Source organism: Somniosus microcephalus, unplaced genomic scaffold, assembly GCF_052327205.1.
Source record: "Somniosus microcephalus isolate GS21.2 unplaced genomic scaffold, FLI_Smic_1.0 scaffold430, whole genome shotgun sequence".
Lineage (NCBI taxonomy): Eukaryota > Metazoa > Chordata > Chondrichthyes > Squaliformes > Somniosidae > Somniosus > Somniosus microcephalus.
Genome location: NW_028225617.1, coordinates 18,377 through 42,365, shown reverse-complemented (window position 1 = coordinate 42,365; position 23,989 = coordinate 18,377). Strand labels below are relative to the sequence as shown.

General features: G+C 52.3%; 1 protein-coding gene across 6 annotated transcripts in view; it reads left to right on the top strand.

Annotated features, from left to right (window-relative positions):
- Positions 1–17,268, top strand: part of LOC147081772 (NACHT, LRR and PYD domains-containing protein 3-like) — a 161,222-nt gene extending 143,954 nt beyond the window's left edge. For all 6 annotated transcript variants that reach the window (XM_085980685.1, XM_085980686.1, XM_085980689.1 and 3 more), the window contains 6 exons: positions 2,612–4,349; positions 11,401–11,487; positions 11,627–11,797; positions 11,939–12,109; positions 12,251–12,418; positions 12,591–17,268. In XM_085980685.1, coding sequence (XP_085836811.1) covers positions 2,612–4,349; positions 11,401–11,487; positions 11,627–11,797; positions 11,939–12,109; positions 12,251–12,418; positions 12,591–12,678 — 2,423 coding nt within the window. In that variant the 3' untranslated portion in view covers positions 12,679–17,268. The remainder of the gene's footprint in view (positions 1–2,611; positions 4,350–11,400; positions 11,488–11,626; positions 11,798–11,938; positions 12,110–12,250; positions 12,419–12,590) is intronic.
- Positions 17,269–23,989: the final 6,721 nt, after the last annotated feature.

Below are 23,989 nucleotides of genomic sequence, written 5' to 3'. Positions count from 1 at the left end.
TCCCTGGTAACTGGTCTCCCACTCTACTACCCTTCAGTGAAAAATATTACCCTGATTTCACACAGAAACACAACCAATTGTCTCTTGTCCCCAATCACACTGCCCCTTAGTGTCCTCCCTGGTAACTGGTCTCCCACTCTACTACCCTTCAGTGAGAAATATTACCCTGATTTCACACAGAAACACAACCAATTGTCTCTTGTCCCCAATCACACTGCCCCTTAGTGTCCTCCCTGGTAACTGGTCTCCCACTCTACTACCCTTCAGTGAAAAATATTACCCTGATTTCACACAGAAACACAACCAATTGTCTCTTGTCCCCAATCACACTGCCCCTTAGTGTCCTCCCTGGTAACTGGTCTCCCACTCTACTACCCTTCAGTGAAAAATATTACCCTGATTTCCCTTCTTACTCCTGGCGAGTTACTCAGTTTTCCCTTAATTAATTGTGTTCTTTATGAATCTCATTCCGGCATTAAGTTTGTGACTTTGATTAGAAATTCTGATCAATTCCTGACACACAGTCATCTTATTTCCCTTTGCACTTTCACCATTTCAATAATAATATTCCATTGATTAGAAGGGCACACAATACCTGCCCAGGGTCTGATAGACAAACGGTGGAACTTCTCTCCATTCACAGTCTGTCCCTCTCCCAGTGTACACACCAACCCAGATAACCTGCCCATGGTCTGATACAGTAACAGTGCAAGTTCTGTCCATTCACAGTCTGTCCCTCTCCCAGTGTACACACTAACCCGGATAACCTGCCCACGGTCTGATACAGTAACAGTGCAAGTTCTGTCCATTCACAGTCTGTCCCTCTCCCAGTGTACACACTAACCCAGATAACCTGCCCACGGCCTGATACAGTAACAGTGCAAGTTCTGTCCATTCACAGTCTGTCCCTCTCCCAGTGTACACACTACCCCAGATAACCTGCCCACGGTCTGATACAGTGACAGTGCAAGTTCTGTCCATTCACAGTCTGCCCCTCCCCCAGTGTACACACTAACCCAGATAACCTGCCCACGGTCTGATACAGTAACAGTGCAAGTTCTGTCCATTCACAGTCTGTCCCTCTCCCAGTGTGCACACTAACCCAGATAACCTGCCCACGGTCTGATACAGTAACAGTGCAAGTTCTGTCCATTCACAGTCTGTCCCTCTCCGTGTACACACTAACCCAGATAACCTGCCCACGGTCTGATACAGTAACACTGCAAGTTCTGTCCATTCAAAGTCTGTCCCTCTCCCAGTGTACACACTAACCCAGATAACCTGCGACGGTCGAATACAGTAACAGTGCAAGTTCTGTCCATTCACAATCTGTCCCTCTCCCAGTGTACACACTAACCCAGATAACCTGCCCACGGTCTGATACAGTAACAGTGCAAGTTCTGTCCATTCACAGTCTGCCCCTCCCCCAGTGTACACACTAATCCAGATAACCTGCCCACGGTCTGATACAGTAACAGTGCAAGTTCTGTCCATTCACAGTCTGTCCCTCTCCCAGTGCACACACTAACCCAGATAACCTGCCCGCGGTCTGATACAGTAACAGTGCAAGTTCTGTCCATTCACAGTCTGTCCCTCTCCCAGTGTGCACACTAACCCAGATAACCTGCCCCTGGTCTGATACAGCAACAGTGCAAGTTCTGTCCATTCACAGTCTGTCCCTCTCCCAGTGTACACACTAACCCAGATAACCTGCCCACGGTCTGATACAGTAACAGTGCAAGTTCTGTCCATTCACAGTCTGTCCCTCTCCCAGTGTACACACTAACCCAGATAACCTGCCCACGGTCTGATACAGTAACAGTGCAAGTTCTGTCCATTCACAGTCTGTCCCTCTCCCAGTGTACACACTAACCCAGATAACCTGCCCACGGTCTGATACAGTAACAGTGCAAGTTCTGTCCATTCACAGTCTGTCCCTCTCCCAGTGTACACACTAACCCAGGTAACCTGCCCATGGTCTGATACAGTAACAGTGCAAGTTCTGTCCATTCACAGTCTGTCCCTCTCCCAGTGTACACACCAACACAGATAACCTGCCCATGGTCTGATACAGTAACAGTGCAAGTTCTGTCCATTCACAGTCTGTCCCTCTCCCAGTGTACACACTAACCCAGATAACCTGCCCACGGTCTGATACACTAACGGCGGGTCTTCTGCACATTGTCCCTCTCGGTGAGCGATCAATCCCGTTTTCCATTGCTTCAGAAGGGAATCACCACTGACGGTTTCAGAGTTTGATCCACTAGAACTTCTACTGTCATATAAACAGGATCATGTGTGGATTTGTAATGTGATTTCTAAAGCACAGCGCAGGCCGGAGAGTATTAACCATCAGAGGGAAAATATCACCTTCATTGAAACCTCCATGTTCAGTGAATATTAGAATCAAGTGAGGATTTGAAACTTTTCTCGACCATTGTTCGCTTTCAAGCGAGGTTTCCATTAACTGAGATTTAATTTCTACACGCACGTCTATTGAAGCTGTGAATTAAACCGTGCAATATTTTACTGAACATTCAATGTTATTGAGAAGTTGTTTTTTGTCAATACAACTAACATTGAAACCACTTTCTGTCTGTTCTAATTGAAGATGTTCAGCAGAAACACAAGGAAACACTCCGGGTACAAACTGAAACACTGAGAGTGAACACGATCCTAATAAAGGAGAAGGTTAAGATTTTCCAGCTGGTTGATCGATACGCTGAACTAACGATCATTTCTACTGTTCGAGATCGGACACTTGTTGAACATGAACTGCTGGCAAGAGGCCGAGACCATGAAGAGTGGAGAAAACAACATCTCCGGGGAGTGCTGGAAAAAATACGAACTGATCAATTGTTCCACAGCAGTTTTTCCCAGAGAGAATCCAAATCTGGGAGTTCAGGAGCAGTGAGCGGAGTCCCTGGGATTGGAAAAACAACAATGGTACAAAAGATTGTTCATGACTGGGCCACTGGGAAAATATACCCAAACTTTCAATTTGTTTTCAGCTTTAAATTCCGGGATTTGAACGCTATTAATTGTAGAATAAACCTGAGGAATCTGATACTGGATCAGTATCCTTACTTTGGGAATATTCTTAGGGAGCTCTGGAAGAACCCAGAGGTATTGCTGTTTATATTCGATGGTTTGGATGAATTCAAGGACAGGATCGATTTTGCTGACAATCGGAGAAATACTGAACCTCAGCACAGGTGCACAGATCCTGAAGACTGGTGTGAAGTGTCTGACATTGTGTACAGTTTAATACAGCACAAGCTGCTCCCAGGATGTTCAGTGCTAGTGACCAGCCGCCCCACTGCATTACATTTATTGGAAAAGGCTGAGATCAGTGTCTGGGCTGAAATCCTGGGATTTGTTGGTGAAGAACGGAAGGAATATTTCAACAAGTTTTTTGAAGATCAGACGGTGGCAGCAGCTGTTTTCAAACACGTGGAGGAGAACGAGATCCTGTACACAATGTGCTACAACCCTTCCTACTGCTGGATCCTCGGTCTGTCACTGGGCCCCTTCTTTACACAAAGAGACAGGAATCAGCTGCGAGTTCCCAAGACCATCACCCAACTATATTCCTACTATATTTACAACATTCTGAAAAACCATGGCCGAGAGATTGAAAGCCCCCGTGACGTGTTACTGAAGCTTGGTGAGATGGCCTTCACAGGAGTCTCCGAGAAGAAGATTGTGTTTGGAAATGGAGATTTGATCAAGTACAATCTACAACCTTCCCAGTTCCTGTCTGGGTTCATGATGGAACTTTTGGAGAGAGATGAATCTGCCCAGACCGTGGTGTACACATTCCCACACCTCACCATCCAAGAGTTTGTAGCCGCACTCGCACAATTCCTGACTCCAGATTCTGGGGACATCCTGAAACTCCTCGGAGAATCCCACAGCAAGGAAGATGGGCGATTTGAGATATTTCTCCGTTTTGTTGCTGGTCTCTCCTCCCCACGGGCAGCTCGGCCCCTGGAGGAGTTTCTGGGTCCATTTCTTCATCAAACCACCTGCCGAGTGATTGACTGGGTGAAGGAGAAGATTGAAGGACAGATTGGGAACACAGGGAGTGAAACTGGTAAAAGGGACCTCCTGAACACATTCCACTACCTGTTTGAGTCTCAGAATAAAGGACTGGCTCAGACCACAGTGGGATCTGTGGAAACACTTACATTTCGTGAATTGACATTGACCCCGATTGACTGTGCGGTCCTGTCTCACGTCATTGGACTCTGTGATTCAATAAAAGACCTCGATCTAGGAGGCTGCTCCATTCAGTGTGAAGGATTCCAGCGGCTGGGACCTGTACTGCACAAATGCCGGGTGTTGAGGTAACTGTTTATTTGTCTCTAACTGTTGGGTGAATTGTAGAACAGTCACGGATTGTGTTGTTGCTCCGTAATGTAGGGAAACAAACAGTTCAGTTAAACCAGGGAGAAGCGGATTCAACACAAATATGACCAATAATAAGAGGATCGGTCAGTAATTCCCTAAGGACTGGAGAATCTAAAATGGATCCTTGTGAACAAGTAGAGATTTTACAGTCTTTATCGGATCAGCAGATACAGGTCACTGAGAGTCTGATAATTTAATTACAATAAATCACGTTTAATAAGGCTGGACAGGTAAACATATAAAATATAATCCGGCAGTAAAGATAAAATTAATTTAAAATGTTTTCCACATCCACCATTTCAACTAGAAAGAGGAGAGAAACCCGAGTTTAAATCACTAACAGTTCGATATTTACTCCAATACCGTGCAGGGTGTATCCTGTCGAGGGGGTAGTTTCCTGGATTGGGAATATTGGGGAATCGGGAATTCTTTCAGCTGTAAATGTTTACAATTATTCACAGTCCTGAACATTGAGTAAAGATTGATATTCAGGATCTTAAACCTGCCGGTGAAAAGGTTCCAATCTAACCAGAGTACAGACACACACCGGCCAGCGGTGGGGCCTCGCACACAGCGGGCGGCTCCTGGGTAAACCGGGGGCAGTGAACCCGAGAATACCCCATAATCTGCCCCCTGTGTGTGAGGCCCCGCTCGGGGAGGGAACTTCAAAAATTCCCCAAAAACTGCCGGGCCAGTTACACCTGAAATAAATGTCGAGCCAGTTTAATAATGGGAATAAAGTGAGAGACTCCCCTCCCCTATAAACTAGGAGCACAGGGACATTTAAAACTTGTAACGGGACAGAATAAACTCTCTTGCTGCTATTGACAAACATTCACTATAAGCCCTCTGACTCCCACAGCTACCTGGAATACACTTCCTCCCACCTCGCTTCCTGTAAGGACGCTGGCCCATTCTCCCAGTTTTTCTGATGATGCCACGTTCCATCCAGTGCTTCCGACCTGTCTTCCTTTTCCCTCAACCGAGGATTCCCCTCTACCGTGGTTGACGCGGCTCTTGACCGTGTCTGTTCTGTTTCCCACACTTCTGCTCTCACCCCTTCCCCTCCCTCCCAGAACCACGATAGGTTCCCCTTGTCTTCACCTTTCACCCCACCAGCCTCCACATTTAATCTCTCCTGTCTTCCACCCTATCACAGACCTTCCCTTTTGTTCTGTCCTCCGCTCCCCCCACCTTTCCCGGCCCCGACACTTGCTTAAACATCTGTTACATCTGTAACTTGTTCCAGTTCTGACGAGGGGTCCTTGTCCTGAAACATTAACTCTGTTTCTCTCTCTCTAGATGCTGCCTGACCTGCTGGGTATTTCCAGCATTTCCTGTTTTTATTTCAGAATAAATTCTCCTTGTTATATAAAATCCTGGGGGGCGGATTTTACAGCAGCAGTGAGCGTTTCACAATATAACTCACCCAGAGTTATTGTACAGATTAATATAATGCACAGAGTAGAAAGCACAGGGAATCACCGCTTTATCATTTAATTCTGGGAAATTCGACCGATTCCCATAAAATCCGGGATTTAAGGAGCAGCAGAACTGAGACAAGTTTCTCCAAACATGACGAGGCCGGTCACTGAGCTCCAGGAGGGTAATTCTCATCATCAGGGAATGAGACCGGACTGAGGGACATTTAAAGGCTCCACACAGACAGCACTTTATTTAATAAATACATTAACGGACAGTCCCTGAATATATGGGCAGTTGGACAGAGTGAGATACATTCCCAGTGAGGGGGGAATTTCGCAGGGGTCAGCGGGCGCGATCAGTGGCGGGTCGGGTGGGAAAATGGATTTTTCCCCAGTGGGTCGGGACCTCGCTGTCAACCCGCCACCACGTGCCTTTCCCAAATGTCAGGTCTGTCAGAGCAGAGCAGACCCGACACGTTGCGGCGGGGGAGGCAATTCAGGTCATTATAACCTTGTTAACAGAGGATTACAGTAACAACTATTTTCAGCTCGCCTTCAGAGTTTACATAGAAACATGGAAGATAGGAGCAGGAGTAGGCCAATCGGCCCCTCGAGCCTGCTCCGCCATTCAATGCGATCATGGCTGATCATCCAAATTCAGTACCCGGTCCCTGCTTTCTCCCCATACCCCTTGATCCCTTTAGCCTTAAGAAATATATCCAACTCCTCCTTGAATATCACAGAAATCACAGAAACCCCACAGTGCAGATAGAGGCCATTTCGGCCCATCGAGCCTGCACCGACACATATCCCACCCGATCCCCGTAATCCCTACACCAACACATATCCCACCCTATCCCTGTAACCCCACGTATTTAATCCCCCTAACACTAAGGGTCAATTTATCATAGCCAATCAACCTAACTCGCGCATCTTTGGACTGTGGGAGGAAACCGGAGCACCCGGAGGAAACCCACGCAAACACGGGGAGAATGTGCAAACTCCACACAGACAGTCGCCCGAGGCCGGATTCGAACCCGGGTCCCTGGCGCTGTGAGGCAACAGTGCTAACCACTATGCCACCGTTTATTGGCCTCTGCTGCCCTCTGTGGTGGAGAATTCCACAGGTTCACCACTCTCTGGGTGAAGAAATTCCTCCTCATTTCTGTCCTAAAAGGTCTACCCCTTATCCTTTAGACTGTGACCCCTGGTTCTGGACTCCCCCGCCATCGGGAACATCCTTCCTGCATCTAGTCTGTCTAGTCCGGTTAGAATTTTATAAGTTTCAATGAGATCCCCTCTCATTCTTCTAAACTCCAGCGAGTACAAGCCCAATCGACCCAATCTCTCTTCATACGTCATTCCTGCCATCCCAGGTATCAGCCTGGTGAATCTTCGCTGCACTCCTTCCATGGCAAGAAAATCCTTCCTCAGATAAGGCGACCAAAACTGCACACAATACTCAAGGTGCGGCCTCACCAAGGCCCTGTACAACTGCAGCAAGACCTCCTTGTTCCTGTACTCAAACCCTCTCGCTACGAAGGCCAACATACCATTTGCCGCCTTAACCGCCTGCTGTACCTGCATGCTTACCTTCAGCGACTGGTGCACAAGGACACCCAGGTCTCATTGCACTTCCCCTTCTCCCAATCTATTGCCATTCAGATAATAATCTGCCTTCCTGTTTTTGACACCAAAGTGGATAACCTCACATTTATCCACGTTGTATTGCATCTGCCATGCTTCTGCCCAATCACCCAACCTGTCCAAATCATCCTGTAGTTTCTCGGCATCCTCCTCACAACACACACGCCCACCCATGCTTTGTTTCACCTGCAAATTTGGAGATATTACATCTAGTTCCCTTGTCTAGATCATTAATATATATTGTGAATAGCTGGGGTCCAAGGACCGATCCCTGCGGTACCCCACTAATCACTGCCTGCCACTCGGAAAAAGACCCGTTTATTCCAACTCTTTGCTTTCTATCTACCAACCAGTTCTCTATCCAAGTCAATACCTTGCCCCCCAATCCCATGTGCCTTAACTTTATACGCTAATCTCTTATGTGGGACCTTATCGAAAGCCTTCTGAAAGTCCAAATACACCACATCCACTGGTTCTCCCTTATCTATTTTACTAGTTACATCCTCAAAAAATTCCAGTAGATTATTCAAGCACGATTTACCTTTTGTAAATCCATGTTGACTTTGTCCGATCCTGTCACTATTTTCCAAGTGCTCTGCTATTACATCTTTTATAATGGACTCCAGCATTTTCCTCACTACCGATGTCAGGCTTACCGGTCTGTAATTCCCTGTTTTCTCTCTACCACCTTTTTTGAACAGTGGGGTAACATTAGCTACCCTCCAATCCATGGGTACTGTTCCAGATTCCATCAAATGTTGGCAGATGATCAGCAATGCATCTACTATTTCTGGGGCCACTTCCTTAAGTACCCTAGGATGTAGATTATCAGGCCCTGGGGATTTATCGGCCTTCAATCCCATCAATTTCCCTAACACCATTTCCCTACAAATACTGATTTCTTTCAGTTCCTCCCTTTCATCAGACCCTATGTTCCTGTGGTCCACGCTGCTCGGGGATCACGTCAGGTAACCAGGGCGGGAGTTGAAAGGCCATGGAATCATTTCATTACTTGACAGCTGGAAATGTGCTATAAAAGCTCCCATCTCACAGCTGTTCACTTTCCAAGCTCAGAAGCTGTTGCTTACTGCATTTGGAAGACAGATTGAGCTTTATGCAGGTTGCAAGTGTTTGGAGCAAACTCTCTATCCAGTGTCACCTCATTGGAACAACCTCTCTCACCATTAACAGATTGCTTCTGACATCTCAAGTTCACCTGCCATCTATTACACCAGCATGGGTCTGGTTTATACTGTCTCACCTTGGGCCTCAGAGTCTCACCACGATCAGCCCCAACACCAGCAGCACCAGGGACACCAGCAGCACCAACAGCAACACCAACCTTCTTCACAACTCCTGATGCTGCACCGCACAGAGGGCATCAACACCCGGCCACATTGCTGACCGGGTCACCAGAGATGGCCTCACCATGGCCAGAATTTCTTCACTTGGTGCTGCTCGCCCTGGATGACACATGATGTGCCAGGTTAACACCAGCCCACACCAACAACACAAAGCATCCCGACAATGCCCAAACCATTCCTGTCACACTCATCAGCATTGCGGGGGCTACCGTTATGTCTCACCATTCACTGCAACTCACTAAGCCACTTCCAAACATGGACACAAATCTTTCGAAGAACGGAAAGTGTTGAAAATAAAGATTTCAATGTTTGACACCACATTAACAGAAACTTCACATGAACATTGGCTAAAACACACAATTGCCTATCCTTGTGTGTTAGTTGGTATGATTGGACTAGGATGAGGGTGAGTGTGAGGGGTGGCTCGTGAGATGGGGATGTGATAATATAGAGAGAGATGGGTGGAGGTGCAAGGTAAGTTGGTGAGAGTAAGGATGTTGAGGAGTAGGGTGGGGAAGGCAGAGTGATGGGGATGTGATAATATAGAGAGAGATGGGTGGAGGTGCAGGGTAAGTTGGTGAGAGTAAGGATGTTCAGGAGTAGGGTGGGGAAGGCAGAGTGATGGGGATGTGATAATATAAAGAGAGATGGGTGGAGGTGCAGGGTAAGTTGGTGAGAGTAAGGATGTTCAGGAGTAGGGTGGGGAAGGCAGAGTGATGGGGATGTGATAATATAGAGAGAGATGGGTGGAGGTGCAGGGTAAGTTGGTGAGAGTAAGGATGTTCAGGAGTAGGGTGGGGAAGGCAGAGTGATGGGGATGTGATAATATAGAGAGAGATGGGTGGAGGTGCAGGGTAAGTTGGTGAGAGTAAGGATGTTGAGGAGTAGGGTGGGGAAGGCAGAGTGATGGGGATGTGATAATATAGAGAGAGATGGGTGGAGGTGCAGGGTAAGTTGGTGAGAGTAAGGATGTTCAGGAGTAGGGTGGGGAAGGCAGAGTGATGGGGATGTGATAATATAGAGAGAGATGGGGGAGGTGCAGGGTAAGTTGGTGAGAGTAAGCATGTTCAGGAGTAGGGTGGGGAAGGCAGAGTGATGGGGATGTGATAATATAGAGAGAGATGGGGGGAGGTGCAGGGTAAGTTGGTGAGAGTAAGGATGTTCAGGAGTAGGGTGGGGAAGGCAGAGTGATGGGGATGTGATAATATAGAGAGAGATGGGTGGAGGTGCAGGGTAAGTTGGTGAGAGTAAGGATGTTCAGGAGTAGGGTGGGGAAGGCAGAGTGATGGGGATGTGATAATATAGAGAGAGATGGGGGGAGGTGCAGGGTAAGTTGGTGAGAGTAAGGATGTTCAGGAGTAGGGTGGGGAAGGCAGAGTGATGGGGATGTGATAATATAGAGAGAGATGGGTGGAGGTGCAGGGTAAGTTGGTGAGAGTAAGGATGTTCAGGAGTAGGGTGGGGAAGGCAGAGTGATGGGGATGTGATGAGAGCACAGCCTGATGAGGTTAAGTGAGGCTTTGCAGTAACGTTTTGTGATCTACTGAGATCATTGAAAGGTTTGTGTCACTGCAGGCTGGTCCTCCCGATGACATCCCTTCTTGAGCCCCACGGTGCAATGTGCACCCAGGCTGTGTTGGTCTCTTCCGCCCCTTGGAAGAGACGAGAACCTCCCTGCGGGCTGTGGCTCCCTCCATAATCATCTAGAGGGAGTTCTGGGAGAGCCTGGGTGCAGCCGAGCTCCTCTGTGCTGATGTCAGTGTTTGTAGAACCTCAATACTGTAGAACACAGAGCACAATGGGCAAAGTCAATGTGTGTCATCAAACCCGCTTCCCCCAATTCCCCAGAGCGAGGCCGCGACACCCGACCCCGGACACACCCGACCCCCCCGCCGTCCCCGACCCCGGACACACCCGACCCGACCCCGGCCCGACCCTCCGCCGTCCCCGGCCCCGCCCGACCCTCCGCCAACCCCGGCCCCGCCCAACCCTCCGCCAAACCCGGCCCGGCCCCGCCCAACCCTCCGGCTGCCCCCGCCCAACCGCCGCCCCCGGCCTCGCCCCGACCCTCTCCCGACCCCGGCCCCGCCCGACCCTCTCCCAGCCCCGCCCGACCCTCGCACCGACCCTCTCCCGGCCCCGGCCCCGCCCGACCCTCTGCCGACCCCGGCCCCGCCTGACCCTCCCCGACCCCGGCCGCACCCAACACCGACCCCACCCGACCCGCCACCAACTCTCCACCGACCCTGACCCCCGCCCGACCCTCGCACCGACCCTCTCCCGGCCCCGGCCCCGCCCGACCCTCCACCGACCCCAGCCCCCGCCCGACCCTCCACCGACCCCCGCCCGACCCTCCACCGACCCCCGCCCGACCCTCCACCGGACCCCGCCCCCGCCCGACCCTCCACCGGACCCCACCCGACCGTCGCCGATGGGGAAAACCGGGTGATTAATTTCCTGAAGTACTTTCAGTGATTGTTGTAATATCCCAGAGAGAAAAGTATATCAGATCCGGACTTTGATTCAGTTTGTTTCTCTCTCTCTGTTTTTAGGCTGAATGGCATTCAATTGGGAGATTCAGGAATGAAACTAGTGTCTGTGGCTCTGAGGAACCCGGACTGTAAATTACAGACACTGGGGTAAGTACCAGACTCTGAGATTGTGTTTATAATAACTGGATGTCTGACACTGAACATTATTATTAGTATCAGTAATAGTGTTATTAATAAACTCTGGGGATTGACTCTGATTCCTGTTATTTCTCTCTCTGATCCCCAGGCTGGATGCTAACAGTCTCACAGATTCTTGTACTGAGGATCTCGCCTCCGCTCTCAGTACAAACCGCTCACTGACGGATCTGAACCTGGGTAATAATGAACTGGGAGATTCAGGAGTGAAACTACTGTCTGTGGCTCTGAGGAACCCGGACTGTAAAATACAGACACTGGGGTAAGTACCAGACTGTGTGAGATAGTGTTTATAATAACTGGATGTCTGACACTGAACATTATTATTAGTATCAGTAATAGTGTTATTAATAAACTCTGGGGATTGACTCTGATTCCTGTTATTTCTCTCTCTGATCCCCAGGCTGGAGGCTAACAGTCTCACAGATTCTTGTGCCGAGGATCTCGCCTCCGCTCTCAGTACAAACCGCTCACTGACGGATCTGAACCTGAGTAATAATAAACTGGGAGATTCAGGAGTGAAACTACTGTCTGTGGCTCTGAGGAACCCGGACTGTAAAATACAGACACTGGGGTAAGTACCAGACTGTGTGAGATTGTGTTTATAATAACTGGATGTCTGACACTGAACATTATTATTAGTATCAGTAATAGTGTTATTAATAAACTCTGGGGATTGACTCTGATTCCTGTTATTTCTCTCTCTCATCCCCAGGCTATGGTCTGTCGGTCTCACAGATTCTTGTGTCGAGGATCTCGCCTCCGCTCTCAGTACAATGCGCTCACTGAGGGATCTGGACCTGGGAGGAAACTCCTTCACAGACCGATCTGTCCCCGCTATCCGCCGCCTCATACTGACCTGCAGGAGTCTGGAGTACATCAGGTGAGTGTTTGTGTTAATGTTTAATGTAATAAATAAAATATCAGTGGGATTCAGTCACTGTTTTGGGTAATATTTGTCTGTAATTATTATTGAAATATTAACCCCTGTCTCGCGGTTATTTACACTGTTGTTCAATCTGTTTATTTCCTGTTTAATCTTTAATCTGTTTCAGGCTGGGGTGGAATCAGTTCAGTTCATCCGGAGAAAAACAGCTGGAGTTACTGCGGGGAACAAGACGCGGACTGAGTGTGGAAGTGTGAACAGTCCAAGTGATGACCTCACTGCTCCCATTGTGTGAACAGTCCAAGTGATGACCTCACTGCTCCCATTGTGTGACCATTCCAAGTGATGACTTCACTGCTCCCATTGTGTGACCATTCCAAGTGATGACCTCACTGCTCCCATTGTGTGACCATTCCAAGTGATGACCTCACTGCTCCCATTGTGTGAACATTCCAAGGATGACCTCACTGCTCCCATTGTGTGACCATTCCAAGTGATGATGTCACTGCTCCCATTGTGTGAACAGTCCAAGTGATGACCTCACTGCTCCCATTGTGTGACCATTCCAAGTGATGTCCTCACTGCTCCCATTGTGTGACCATTCCAAGTGATGACCTCACTGCTCCCATTGTGTGACCATTCCAAGTGATGACCTCACTGCTCCCATTGTGTGACCATTCCAAGTGATGATGATACTGCTCCCATTGTGTGACCATTCCAAGTGATGACCTCACTGCTCCCATTGTGTGACCATTCCAAGTGATGACCTCACTGCTCCCATTGTGTGACCATTCCAAGTGATGATGTCACTGCTCCCATTGTGTGACTATTCCAAGTGATGACCTCACTGCTCCCATTGTGTGACCATTCCAAGTGATGACCATTCCAAGTGATGACGTCACTGCTCCCATTGTGTGACCATTCCAAGTGATGACCTCACTGCTCCCATTGTGTGACCATTCCAAGTGATGACCTCACTGCTCCCATTGTGTGACCATTCCAAGTGATGATGTCACTGCTCCCATTGTGTGACCATTCCAAGTGATGACCTCACTGCTCCAATTGTGTGAACAGTCCAAGTGATGACCTCACTGCTCCCATTGTGTGACCATTCCAAGTGATGACCTCACTGCTCCCATTGTGTGACCATTCCAAGTGATGACCTCACTGCTCCCATTGTGTGATCATTCCAAGTGATGACCTCACTGCTCCCATTATGTGACCATTCCAAGTGATGACCTCACTGCTCCCATTGTGTGACCATTCCAAGTGATGACGTCACTGCTCCCATTGTGTGAACAGTCCAAGTGATGACCTCACTGCTCCCATTGTGTGACCATTCCAAGTGATGATGTCACTGCTCCCATTGTGTGACCATTCCAAGTGATGACCTCACTGCTCCCATTGTGTGACCATTCCAAGTGATGACCTCACTGCTCCCATTGTGTGACCATTCCAAGTGATGACCTCACTGCTCCCATTGTGTGACCATTCCAAGTGATGATGTCACTGCTCCCATTGTGTGACCATTCCAAGTGATGATGTCACTGCTCCCATTGTGTGACCTTTCCAAGTGATGATGTCACTGTTCCCATTGTGTGACCATTCCAAGTGATGACCTCACTGCTCCTTGTGTGAACATTCCAAGTGATGACGTCACTGCTGTCATTGTGTGACCATTCCAAGTGATGACATCACTGCTCCCATTGTGTGACCATTTCCAATTGATGATATCACTGCTCCTTCACCCCGCCTGGGGCCGGTAGCGGTGGGGCTCCTTCACCCCACCTGGGGCCGGTAGCGGTGGGACTTCTTCACCCCACCCGGGGTGGGACTTCACCCCGCCCGGGGCCGGTAGCGGTGGGGCTCCTTCACCCCGCCCGGGGCCGGTAGCGGTGGGGCTTCTTCATCCCGCCCGGGGCCGGTAGCGGTGGGGCTTCTTCACCCCGCCCGGGGCCGGTAGCGGTGGGGCTTCTTCACCCCGCCCGGGGCCGGTAGCGGTGGGACTTCTTCACCCCGCCCAGGGCCGGTAGCAGTGGGGCTTCTTCACCCCGCCCGGGGCCGGTAGCGGTGGGGCTCCTTCACCCCGCCTGGGGCCGGTAACGGTGGGGCTCCTTCACCCACCCTGAGCCGGTAGCGGTGGGACTTCTTCACCCCGCCCAGGGCCGGTAGCGGTGGGGCTCCTTCACCCCGCCCGGGGCCGGTAGCGGTGGGACTTCTTCACCTCGCCCGGGGCCGGTAGCGGTGGGGCTCCTTCACCCCACCCGGGGCCGGTAGCGGTGGGACTTCTTCACCCCGCCCGGGGCCGGTAGCGGTGGGACTTCTTCACCCCGCCCGGGGCCGGTAGCGGTGGGACTTCACCCCGCCCGGGGCCGGTCGCGGTGGGGCTCCTTCACCCCGCCCGGGGCCGGTAGCGGTGGGACTTCTTCACCTCGCCCGGGGCCGGTAGCGGTGGGACTTCATCCCGCCCGGGGCCGGTCGCGGTGGGGCTCCTTCACCCCGCCCGGGGCCGGTAGCGGTGGGACTTCTTCACCCCGCCCGGGGCCATTAGCGGTGGGGCTCCTTCACCCCGCCCGGGGCCGGTAGTGGTGGGACTTCTTCACCCCGCCCGGGGCCGGTAGTGGTGGGACTTCTTCACCCCGCCCGGGGCCGGTAGTGGTGGGACTTCATCCCGCCCGGGGCCGGTCGCGGTGGGGCTCCTTCACCCCGCCCGGGGCCGGTCGCGGTGGGGCTCCTTCACCCCGCCCGGGGCCGGTAGCGGTGGGGCTCCTTCACCCCGCCCGGGGCCATTAGCGGTGGGGCTCCTTCACCCCGCCCGGGGCCGGTAGTGGTGGGACTTCTTCACCCCGCCCGGGGCCGGTAGTGGTGGGACTTCTTCACCCCGCCCGGGGCCGGTAGTGGTGGGACTTCACCCCGCCCGGGGCCGGTAGCGGTGGCGCTCCTTCACCCCGCCCGGGGCCGGTAGCGGTGGGGCTCCTCCACCCCGCCCGGGGCCGGTAGCGGTGGGGCTCCTCCACCCCGCCCGGGGCCGGTAGTGGTGGGACTTCACCCCGCCTGGGGCCGGTAGCGGTGGCGCTCCTTCACCCCGCCCGGGGCCGGTAGCGGTGCGGCTCCTTCAATCTCTTTGACACAACTTGCCACAATTGCCAATCACACATGTTTCCTCAAGGATAGTCGGTGCTTCAACGTTTCATCCTCCCTTAATCTCTCCCTCCATATTAACTACCCTACCCATATTCACAACCACCCCCTTGACCTCGCCATCTCGCGTGTCCTTGCTACTCCCATCGTGTCAATCACAGATAAGGCCATCTCTGGTCACTTCCTTGTATCACTCTCTACCCAAACACTCCTTCCCAAACCTCCTTCCTTCTGTTTCCGCCCCTGGAAAATATTCTCTCCCAATTCACTTTCAAAATTCCAACTGCCTAGCCTTTGGCCCTCCATTCACCTGAACATTTCTGCAGCTACCGATCTGCTCAACCACACCCTCACCTCCACCTTTGATGCCCTAGTCCCTATTAAAACCATTGCTCTCTCTCACCCCATCATTCCCCCTGGTTCGGCCCTCATCTCCACCAACTTAAGTCCAAGGGACGCAGACTTGAACGTATATTGTGGACAACTGGTTTAGCCATTCATCGCCAGATCTGGCTGGCCCACATAAAGCACTATCCTGGGTTGGGTGATTGGGCAGATGCAGCAAAATGTGGATAAATGCGAGTGTGAAGGAATAGCCTTGATTCAGAGAAATACACAATACCATGAACAGATTTCTAATATTATTACAGAACATACTGGGTTTAAAAGACACATGTCTCAGCAGACACAGGCTGTAAACAGAAATACCGGCTTCTGAGAAAGAATCAGTTGATAACAAAGTTGTAAACAAGCTTTGAAATGGGAATTAGTTAAATATTCTAAAACAATGAAAGATTGAAGCAAACCATTGGTGCTTCCAAAAGGTCGACGGTTTGCAATGAACACAATGAAAAGACCCAGTTTAAAGTGTGAAGAGCTAACACGTAAAACAGAAACACAAACATTGAAAGAGGCACGTGCCTTTGAAAACGTGACATCAAGTAAAAGAAACATCTGGTCAAATAGTTTTATGTTAAACTTGGAAAACAGGAACCATAAGATTAAATATGCAACCAATTGAGATAGCTAGAAAACAAGTAAACACACAGTTAAAGTGGTTTTGATTTACATATTATAAATATAATACCAAAAAGAAGGCTTTGAAGATATGACTTCAATAGAGACACCAAGCAATTGCATTGTGTTTGTATTGAACTTGGAGAATGAGAGTCAAAATGGCTGCTAAGAACCAGTAAAGCCAATATTAAGAATTGAATGAAGAATCTTTGATAAGAATGGCATTAAACAGAAACCATTGCTGTCATTGTTTTTATGATGGTTTTTTTAACACCTAAAAGTAGAGAAATAATTATTCATGCAATAGTTGAATTGATAGTAAGAATAGAAAGCATTCAAAAGAGGTATCAATAAAGACAATTAGCTGACATCAGCAGAGAACATCAAAGAAGAAACCACTGCCAAAAGGGTATAAAAATAAGAACATGCTGAACGGGCAAAATGTTTCTCAACTCTACGGAGGCATCTCTAAGTTTTTAACTTTGAGTCTCGGGTAAATCAAAGTGATTGATTTTGGTGGATGTTCTGGATTTAGAAATAAGTGAGAAATAAATGTAACGAAAGTAAAGATTTGAGAATAAGGATCTCAGAAATGTAAGCTAATTGTATTTTGAATTGTTAATGTTGCGACTGATTCAACAGATGTTAACTGAATGTCGGCTCTTAAATTAAACTATATATTTTTAGAATTGTCTCAGAGTAATTCTGTATAGATTTGCGAACACACAAATTCTGTATACTCTTGTAATGAGGTGCAGAATTCTGGGGGGTATTCCGGACCCTCATAATATCCGGAAGGTTACAGTCTAGTTCAACTTATTAAAAATACTATCTGGTGGACGGTAACATCTTTAGTCGTTCCTTTCCTTTAGGGAGAGATAGCCTGAATCTTTAGACCCATTTAAGCATCTTATGGAATTCGGCTATCTCTAACTTAAGTTGAGGGTGAACGTCTGGGGAATACGCCTGATCTGGAATAGCCCAAAAGGGCTAGGACTGTAATTTATTCCTTCACGAGGTTATCCACTTTGGTGTCAAAAACAGGAAGGCAGATTATTATCTGAACGGCAATAGATTGGGAGAAGGGGGAAGTGCAACGAGACCTGGGTGTCCTTGTGCACCAGTCGCTGAAGTTAAGCATGCAGGTGCAGCAGGCGGTTAAGAAGGCAAATGGTATGTGATATACCTATCAATTCAGTCCATGAAAAGCGACGAGTTAAGGTAGTAACTATAGGTTTTTATTGGCTAAATAACAGAGCCCACCCTCGTGGGTGATCGGTTCCAACAAGGAAGAATACTAGCCAAGCGGTCACCTTTATACCTGGGCAAGCAGGCGGAGCCATGGGCGGAGTCAGCTGAGGTATGCCTAGGTATAACAGCGTGCGTGGCAAGAGGTAACCTTGTGTCGTGATAACAATAGTGAACAGTTGTGAACGGTAACAGTGGTTTACCACATTCACCCCTTGTTTAAAATTGAGTCCGGCGGGGTGAAGTGTACTACCAGTTCGTGTATGTCAATCTCTCAGGAGGCCTCGTAAGCCTTTCTGATCGGCGCAGCAGCGGTGGTGCAGTATCCGATGTTAATGCTGGTGTCTGCGTGGTCGACGAAGGTTCCTGGGGTTCCGGCATGCCGTCTACAGGAGCTGGATTTGGGGGAGTGGTGGGGGGTAACGGTGGTATCTCAGGGGTGCCCGAGGGTGCGAGGTCTCGCAAGGAGACAGTGTCCTCCCGCCCGTCTGGGTATGCCACATAGGTGTACTGGGGGTTGGCGTGCAGGAGGTCCACCCTCTCGACCAGGGGGTCCGCTTTATGGGTCCTCACGTGCTTCCGCAGCAGGACGGGCCCCAGAGAAGTCAGCCATGTTGGTAGCGAGGTTCCTGTAGTTGACTTCCTGGGGAAAACAAACATTTGTTCATGGGGGGTGGCGTTAATGGCAGTGCAAAGCAGTGACCGGATGGAGTGGAGCGCTGCCGGGAGGACTTCCTGCCAGCGAGAGGTTGGGAGGCCCTTAGACTTTAGGGCTAAGAGGACGGCCTTCCAACTGTCGCATTTTCTCTTTCCACCTGGCCGTTCCCCCGGGGGTTGTAGCTGGTGGTCCTGCTCGTAGCAATACCTCTCGCGAGCAGGAACTGGCGAAGTTCCTCGCTCATGAAGGATGTGCCCCGGTCGCTATGTATATACTTCGGGAACCCGAACAAGGCGAAGAGGTCGTTCAGGCATTTGATGACCGTGGTACTGGTCATGTCTGGGCAGTGGATGGCAAAGGGGAAACGGGAGTACTCGTCAACAATGTTGAGGAAGTACACATTACGGTCAGAGGACGGGAGGGGCCCCTTAAAATCGATGCTCAAGCGCTCGAAGGGGCGGGTGGCCTTGATCAGGCTTGCTCTGTCCGGCCTATAGAAATGCAGTTTGCATTCGGCACAGGTTTGGCAGTTCCTGGTCATGGTCCTGACCTCCTCGATGGAGTAGGGCAGGTTGCGGGCCTTAATGAAGTGGTAAAGTCTGGTGACCCTGGGGTGGCAGAGGTCGTTGTGGAGGGTCCGCAGTCTATCAACTTGCGTGTTGGCGCATGTACTTCGCGATAGAGCATCTGGGGGGTCGTTGAGTTTACCAGGCCGGTACAAGATATCGTAATCGTAGGTGGAGAGCTCAATTCTCCACCTCAAGATCTTGTCGTTCTTGATTTTGCCCTTCAGCTTGTTATTAAACATAAAAGCAACCGAACGCTGGTCGGTGAGGAGGGTAAATCGTTTGCCTGCCAGGTAATGCCTCCAGCGTCGTACCGCCTCCACAATCGCCTGGGCCTCCTTCTCGACAGAAGAGTGTTGGATCTCAGGGCCCTGGCGGGTCCTTGAGAAGAAGGCCACAGGTCTCCCCGCCTGGTTAAGGGTTGCAGCTAGGGCGAAGTCGGATGCATCGCTTTCCACTTGGAAAGGGATGGACTCATCCACTGCGTGCATTGTGGCCTTCGCAATGTCTCCTTTTATGAGGGAGAAGGCTGCGCCTGCTTCTGCTATCAGGGGGAAGGAGGTGGACTTCATGAGGGGTCTGGCTTTGTCCGCATAATTGGGCACCCATTGGGCATAGTAAGCGAAGAGCCCCAGGGTTCTCTTCAGCGCCTTTGGACAGTGGGGGAGGGGAAGCTCCATGAGGGGGCGCATTCTTTCGGGGTCGGGGCCGATGACTCCGTTCTCTACTACGCAGCTGAGGATGGCAAGGCGCGAGGTGTTAAACACACATTTCTCCTTATTGTAAGTGAGGTTCAGCCGTTGGGCCGTACGGAGGAATTTCTCCAGATTAACATCATGGTCCTGCTGGCCGTGGCCGCAGATGGTGACATTATCTAGATAAGGGAACGTGGCCTGCAGCGCGTTCTGGTCGACCATCCGGTCCATCTCCCTTTGGAAGACCGAAACCCCGTTGGTGACGCCGAAGGGAACCCTAAGGAAGTGGTAGAGGCGGCCATTCGCCTCGAAGGCGGTATACTGGCGGTCCTCAGGGCGGATAGGGAGTTGGTGATAGGCCGACTTGAGGTCGATGGTGGAGAATACCCGGTACTGTGCAATCTGGTTGACCATATCAGATATGCGGGGGAGGGGGTATGCATCCAGCTGGGTGTACCGGTTTATGGTTTGGCTGTAGTCGATGACCAGGCGGTGTTTATCGCCAGTCTTAACGACTACGACCTGAGCACGCCAGGGGCTGGTGCTCCCCTCGATGATGCCCTCCTTCAGGAGTCGCTGCACCTCAGAGCTAATAAAAGCTCTGTCCCCGGCGCTGTACCGCCTGCTCTTGGTAGCAACGGGTTTACAGTCACGGGTGAGGTTAGCGAACAAGGAGGGGGGCGGGACTTTGAGGGTGGAGAGGCCGCAGGTGGTACGCGGCGGGCGGTTTAAATTTTGCTGGTTGCAGACTGTGAGTGGGGGGAGGGGTCCACCGTAAGCCAAAGTGACACTTTGAAGGTGGCATTGGAAATCCAGCCCTAGTAGGACGGCAGCGCAGAGCTGGGGCAGGACGAGAAGTTTAAAGTTTTTATATTCCGTGCCCCCAACCGACAGGGTCACCACACAGTAGCCGCTGATGTCTGTTGAATGGGACTTCGCCGCCATCGAGATCCGATGGCGCGTTGGCCGGACAGTGAGGGAGTAGCAGCTCACCGTGTCTGGGTGAATAAAACTCTCCGTGCTTCCGCTGTCGAACAGGCAGGTCGTGGCGTGGCCGTTTACTTCGATGTCCATCATGGACTTGGACAGATGATGCGGGAGAGCTTGGTCAAGCGTGACGGAGGCCAGTGTATGGCTGAGTGAGCTGCTGTAGTCTGCAGGTGAGGCGGTGGTCGGGTCTGGAGACAAAACGGCGGCCGAGTGCGGCGAACAAAATGGCGGCGCCCATGACGCGGATCCCCACGAAGTTGGACAAAATGGCGGAGAAGATGGCCGCCCCCACAACTCACATGAGGCACTGCTGGCGTCTGTGGCCTTGATCAAAGATGGCCGCCCCACGACACATGTGGCCTTGATCAAAGATGGCCGCCCCCACAACTCACGAGGCACTGCTGGCGTCTGTGGCTTTCCCCCTGCAGGCGTTTATGAAGTGGCCTTTCTTTTTGCAGCCAGAGCAGGTCACGTTCCTTGCAGGGCAGCGCGCCCTTTGACGTCTCGCCTGGCCACAGAAGAAGCAGCTGGCGGCCCGATCGCGGAGGTCCGCTGCCGCAACAGGTCCCGGGGGTGGCGGTCCCGATCGATTCCGGGACACCGACGCCGTAGTAGGTCCCAGGGGCGGCGGTGCGAGGGGTATAGCGGCCGGAGTCGGGCCCGAGTCCCAGGGTCGCGCAGCACTGTACCTGGAGTACGCCTCGAGGTCCCGATGGGCCACTTCCAGGGAGCGAGCGAGGGCTGCAGCTGTTTTCAAGTCGAGGTCCTTTGATTCGAGCAGTCTTTGCCGTGAGTAGTTGGACCGAAGGCCTTTCACGAAGGCATCGCGGATATTTCCTTCAGTATGTTCTGCAGCCGTTACAGCTTTAAAGTCACAGTCCCTGCCGAGTGTTTGTAGCGCCCGTAAAAATTCATCTACAGACTCTCCTGGCTGTTGCGAGCGGGATCTTAGGAGATGTCTGGCATACATTGAATTTACTGGGCTCCGGTACTGCTCTTTTAGCAGGTTGAGGGCGTCCTCGTATGTAGCAAGGTCCCGGATGAGTGCAAATACTTTAGGGCTCACCTGGGCGGTCAGAACTCTTAGTTTGGATTCCGGAGGCACGCCGGAGGCTCCCAGGTAGGATTCGAAACAGCTAAGCCAGTGTTCGAAGTCGAGGGCTGAATTCGCTGCCTGTGGGTTTAGATCCAGGTACGGCGGTCGGAGGGCTCGCAGCCAGGTCGGCTGCTGGGGCTGTTGTAGCTGGCCGCTTGGCTGGGGCTGTTGTAGCTGACCATTTGGCTGGTTGGTTGGCTGCTCCGGTCCATACATTTCAAAATTTAGCCAATAAAATTGATATACCTATCAATTCAGTCCATGAAAAGCGACGAGTTAAGGTAGTAACTATAGGTTTTTATTGGCTAAATAACAGAGCCCACACTCGTGGGTGATCGGTTCCAACAAGGAAGAATACTAGCCAAGCGGTCACCTTTATACCTGGGCAAGCAGGTGGAGCCATGGGCGGAGTCAGCTGAGGTATGCCTAGGTATAACAGTGTGCGTGGCAAGAGGTAACCTTGTGTAGTGATAACAACAGTGTAAACAGTGATAACAACAGTGTAACAATAGTGAACGGTTGGGAACGGTAACAGTGGTTTACCACAGTATGTTGGTGATTGTTTTATTGTTATTGGTGAGCGTGCTCTCTGGGAATCTGACCCCTGTTCCTTCTCCGTGAGGAATTCAAGCTCTGCTTTAAACTTGCGCCCTCCGTCAGATTGCACTTTTATCACAGCTGATGTGCAGGCTCCTGACGATGACGTGGGCAGCAAACCCTTCTTCACCCCGCCAGGGGCTAATAGCCATGGGACTTCTTCACCCCGCCCGGGGCCGGTAGCGGTGGAACTTCACCCTACCCGGGGCCGGTAGCGGTGGGACGTCTTCACCCCGCCCGGGGCCGGTAGCGGTGGGACGTCTTCACCCCGCCCGGGGCCGGTAGCGGTGGGGCTTCTTCACCCCGCCCGGGGCCGGTAGCGGTGGGGCTTCTTCACCCCGCCCGGGGCCGGTAGCGGTGGGGCTTCTTCACCCCGCCCGGGGCCGGTAGCGGTGGGGCTTCTTCACCCCGCCCGGAGCCGCTAGCGGTGGGACTTCTTCACGCCGCCCAGAGCCGGTAGCCATGGGACTTCTTCACCCCGCCCGGGGCCGGTAGCGGTGGGACTTCACCCCACCCGGGGCCGGTAGCGGTGGGGCTTCTTCACCCCGCCCGGGGCCGGTAGCGGTGGGGCTTCTTCACCCCGCCCGGGGCCGGTAGCAGTGGGGCTTCTTCACCCTGCCCGGGGCCGGTAGCGGTGGGACTTCTTCACCCCGCCCGGGGCCGGTAGCGGTGGGGCTTCTTCACCCCGCCCGGGGCCGGTAGCGGTGGGACTTCACCCCACCCGGGGCCGGTAGCGGTGGGGCTTCTTCACCCCGCCCGGGGCCGGTAGCGGTGGGGCTTCTTCACCCCGCCCGGGGCCGGTAGTGGTGGGACTGCACCCTGCCCGGGGCCGGTAGCGGTGCGGCTTCTTCACCCCGCCCGGGGCCGGTAGCGGTGGGGCTTCTTCACCCCGCCCGGGGCCGGTAGCGGTAGGAATTCTTCACCCTGCCCGGGGCAGGTAGCAGTGGGACTTCTTCATCCCGCCCGGGGCCGGTAGCAGTGGGGCTTCTTCACCCTGCCCGGGGCCGGTAGCGGTGGGACTTCTTCACCCCGCCCGGGGCCGGTAGCGGTGGGACTTCTTCACCCCGCCCGGGGCCGGTAGCGCTGGGACTTCTTCACCCCGCCCAGGGCCGGTAGCGGTGGGGCTTCTTCACCCCGCCCAGGGCCGGTAGCGGTGGGGCTTCTTCACCCCACCCGGGGCCGGTAGCGGTGGGGCTCCTTCACCCCGCCCGGGGCCGGTAGCGGTGGGACTTCTTCACCCCGCCCGGGGCCGGTAGCGGTGGGGCTTCTTCACCCCGCCCCGAGCCGGTAGCGGTGGGACTTCTTCACCCCGCCCGGGGCCGGTAGCGGTGGGGCTTCTTCACCCCGCCCCGAGCCGGTAGCGGTGGGGCTTCGTCACCCCGCCCAGGGCCGGTAGCGGTGGGGCTTCTTCACCCCGCCCGGGGCCGGTAGCGGTGGGGCTTCTTCACCCCGCCCGGAGCCGGTAGCGGTGGGGCTTCTTCACCCCGCCCGGGGCCGGTAGTGGTGGGGCTTCTTCACCCCGCCCGGGGCCGGTAGCGGTGGGACTTCTTCACCCCGCCC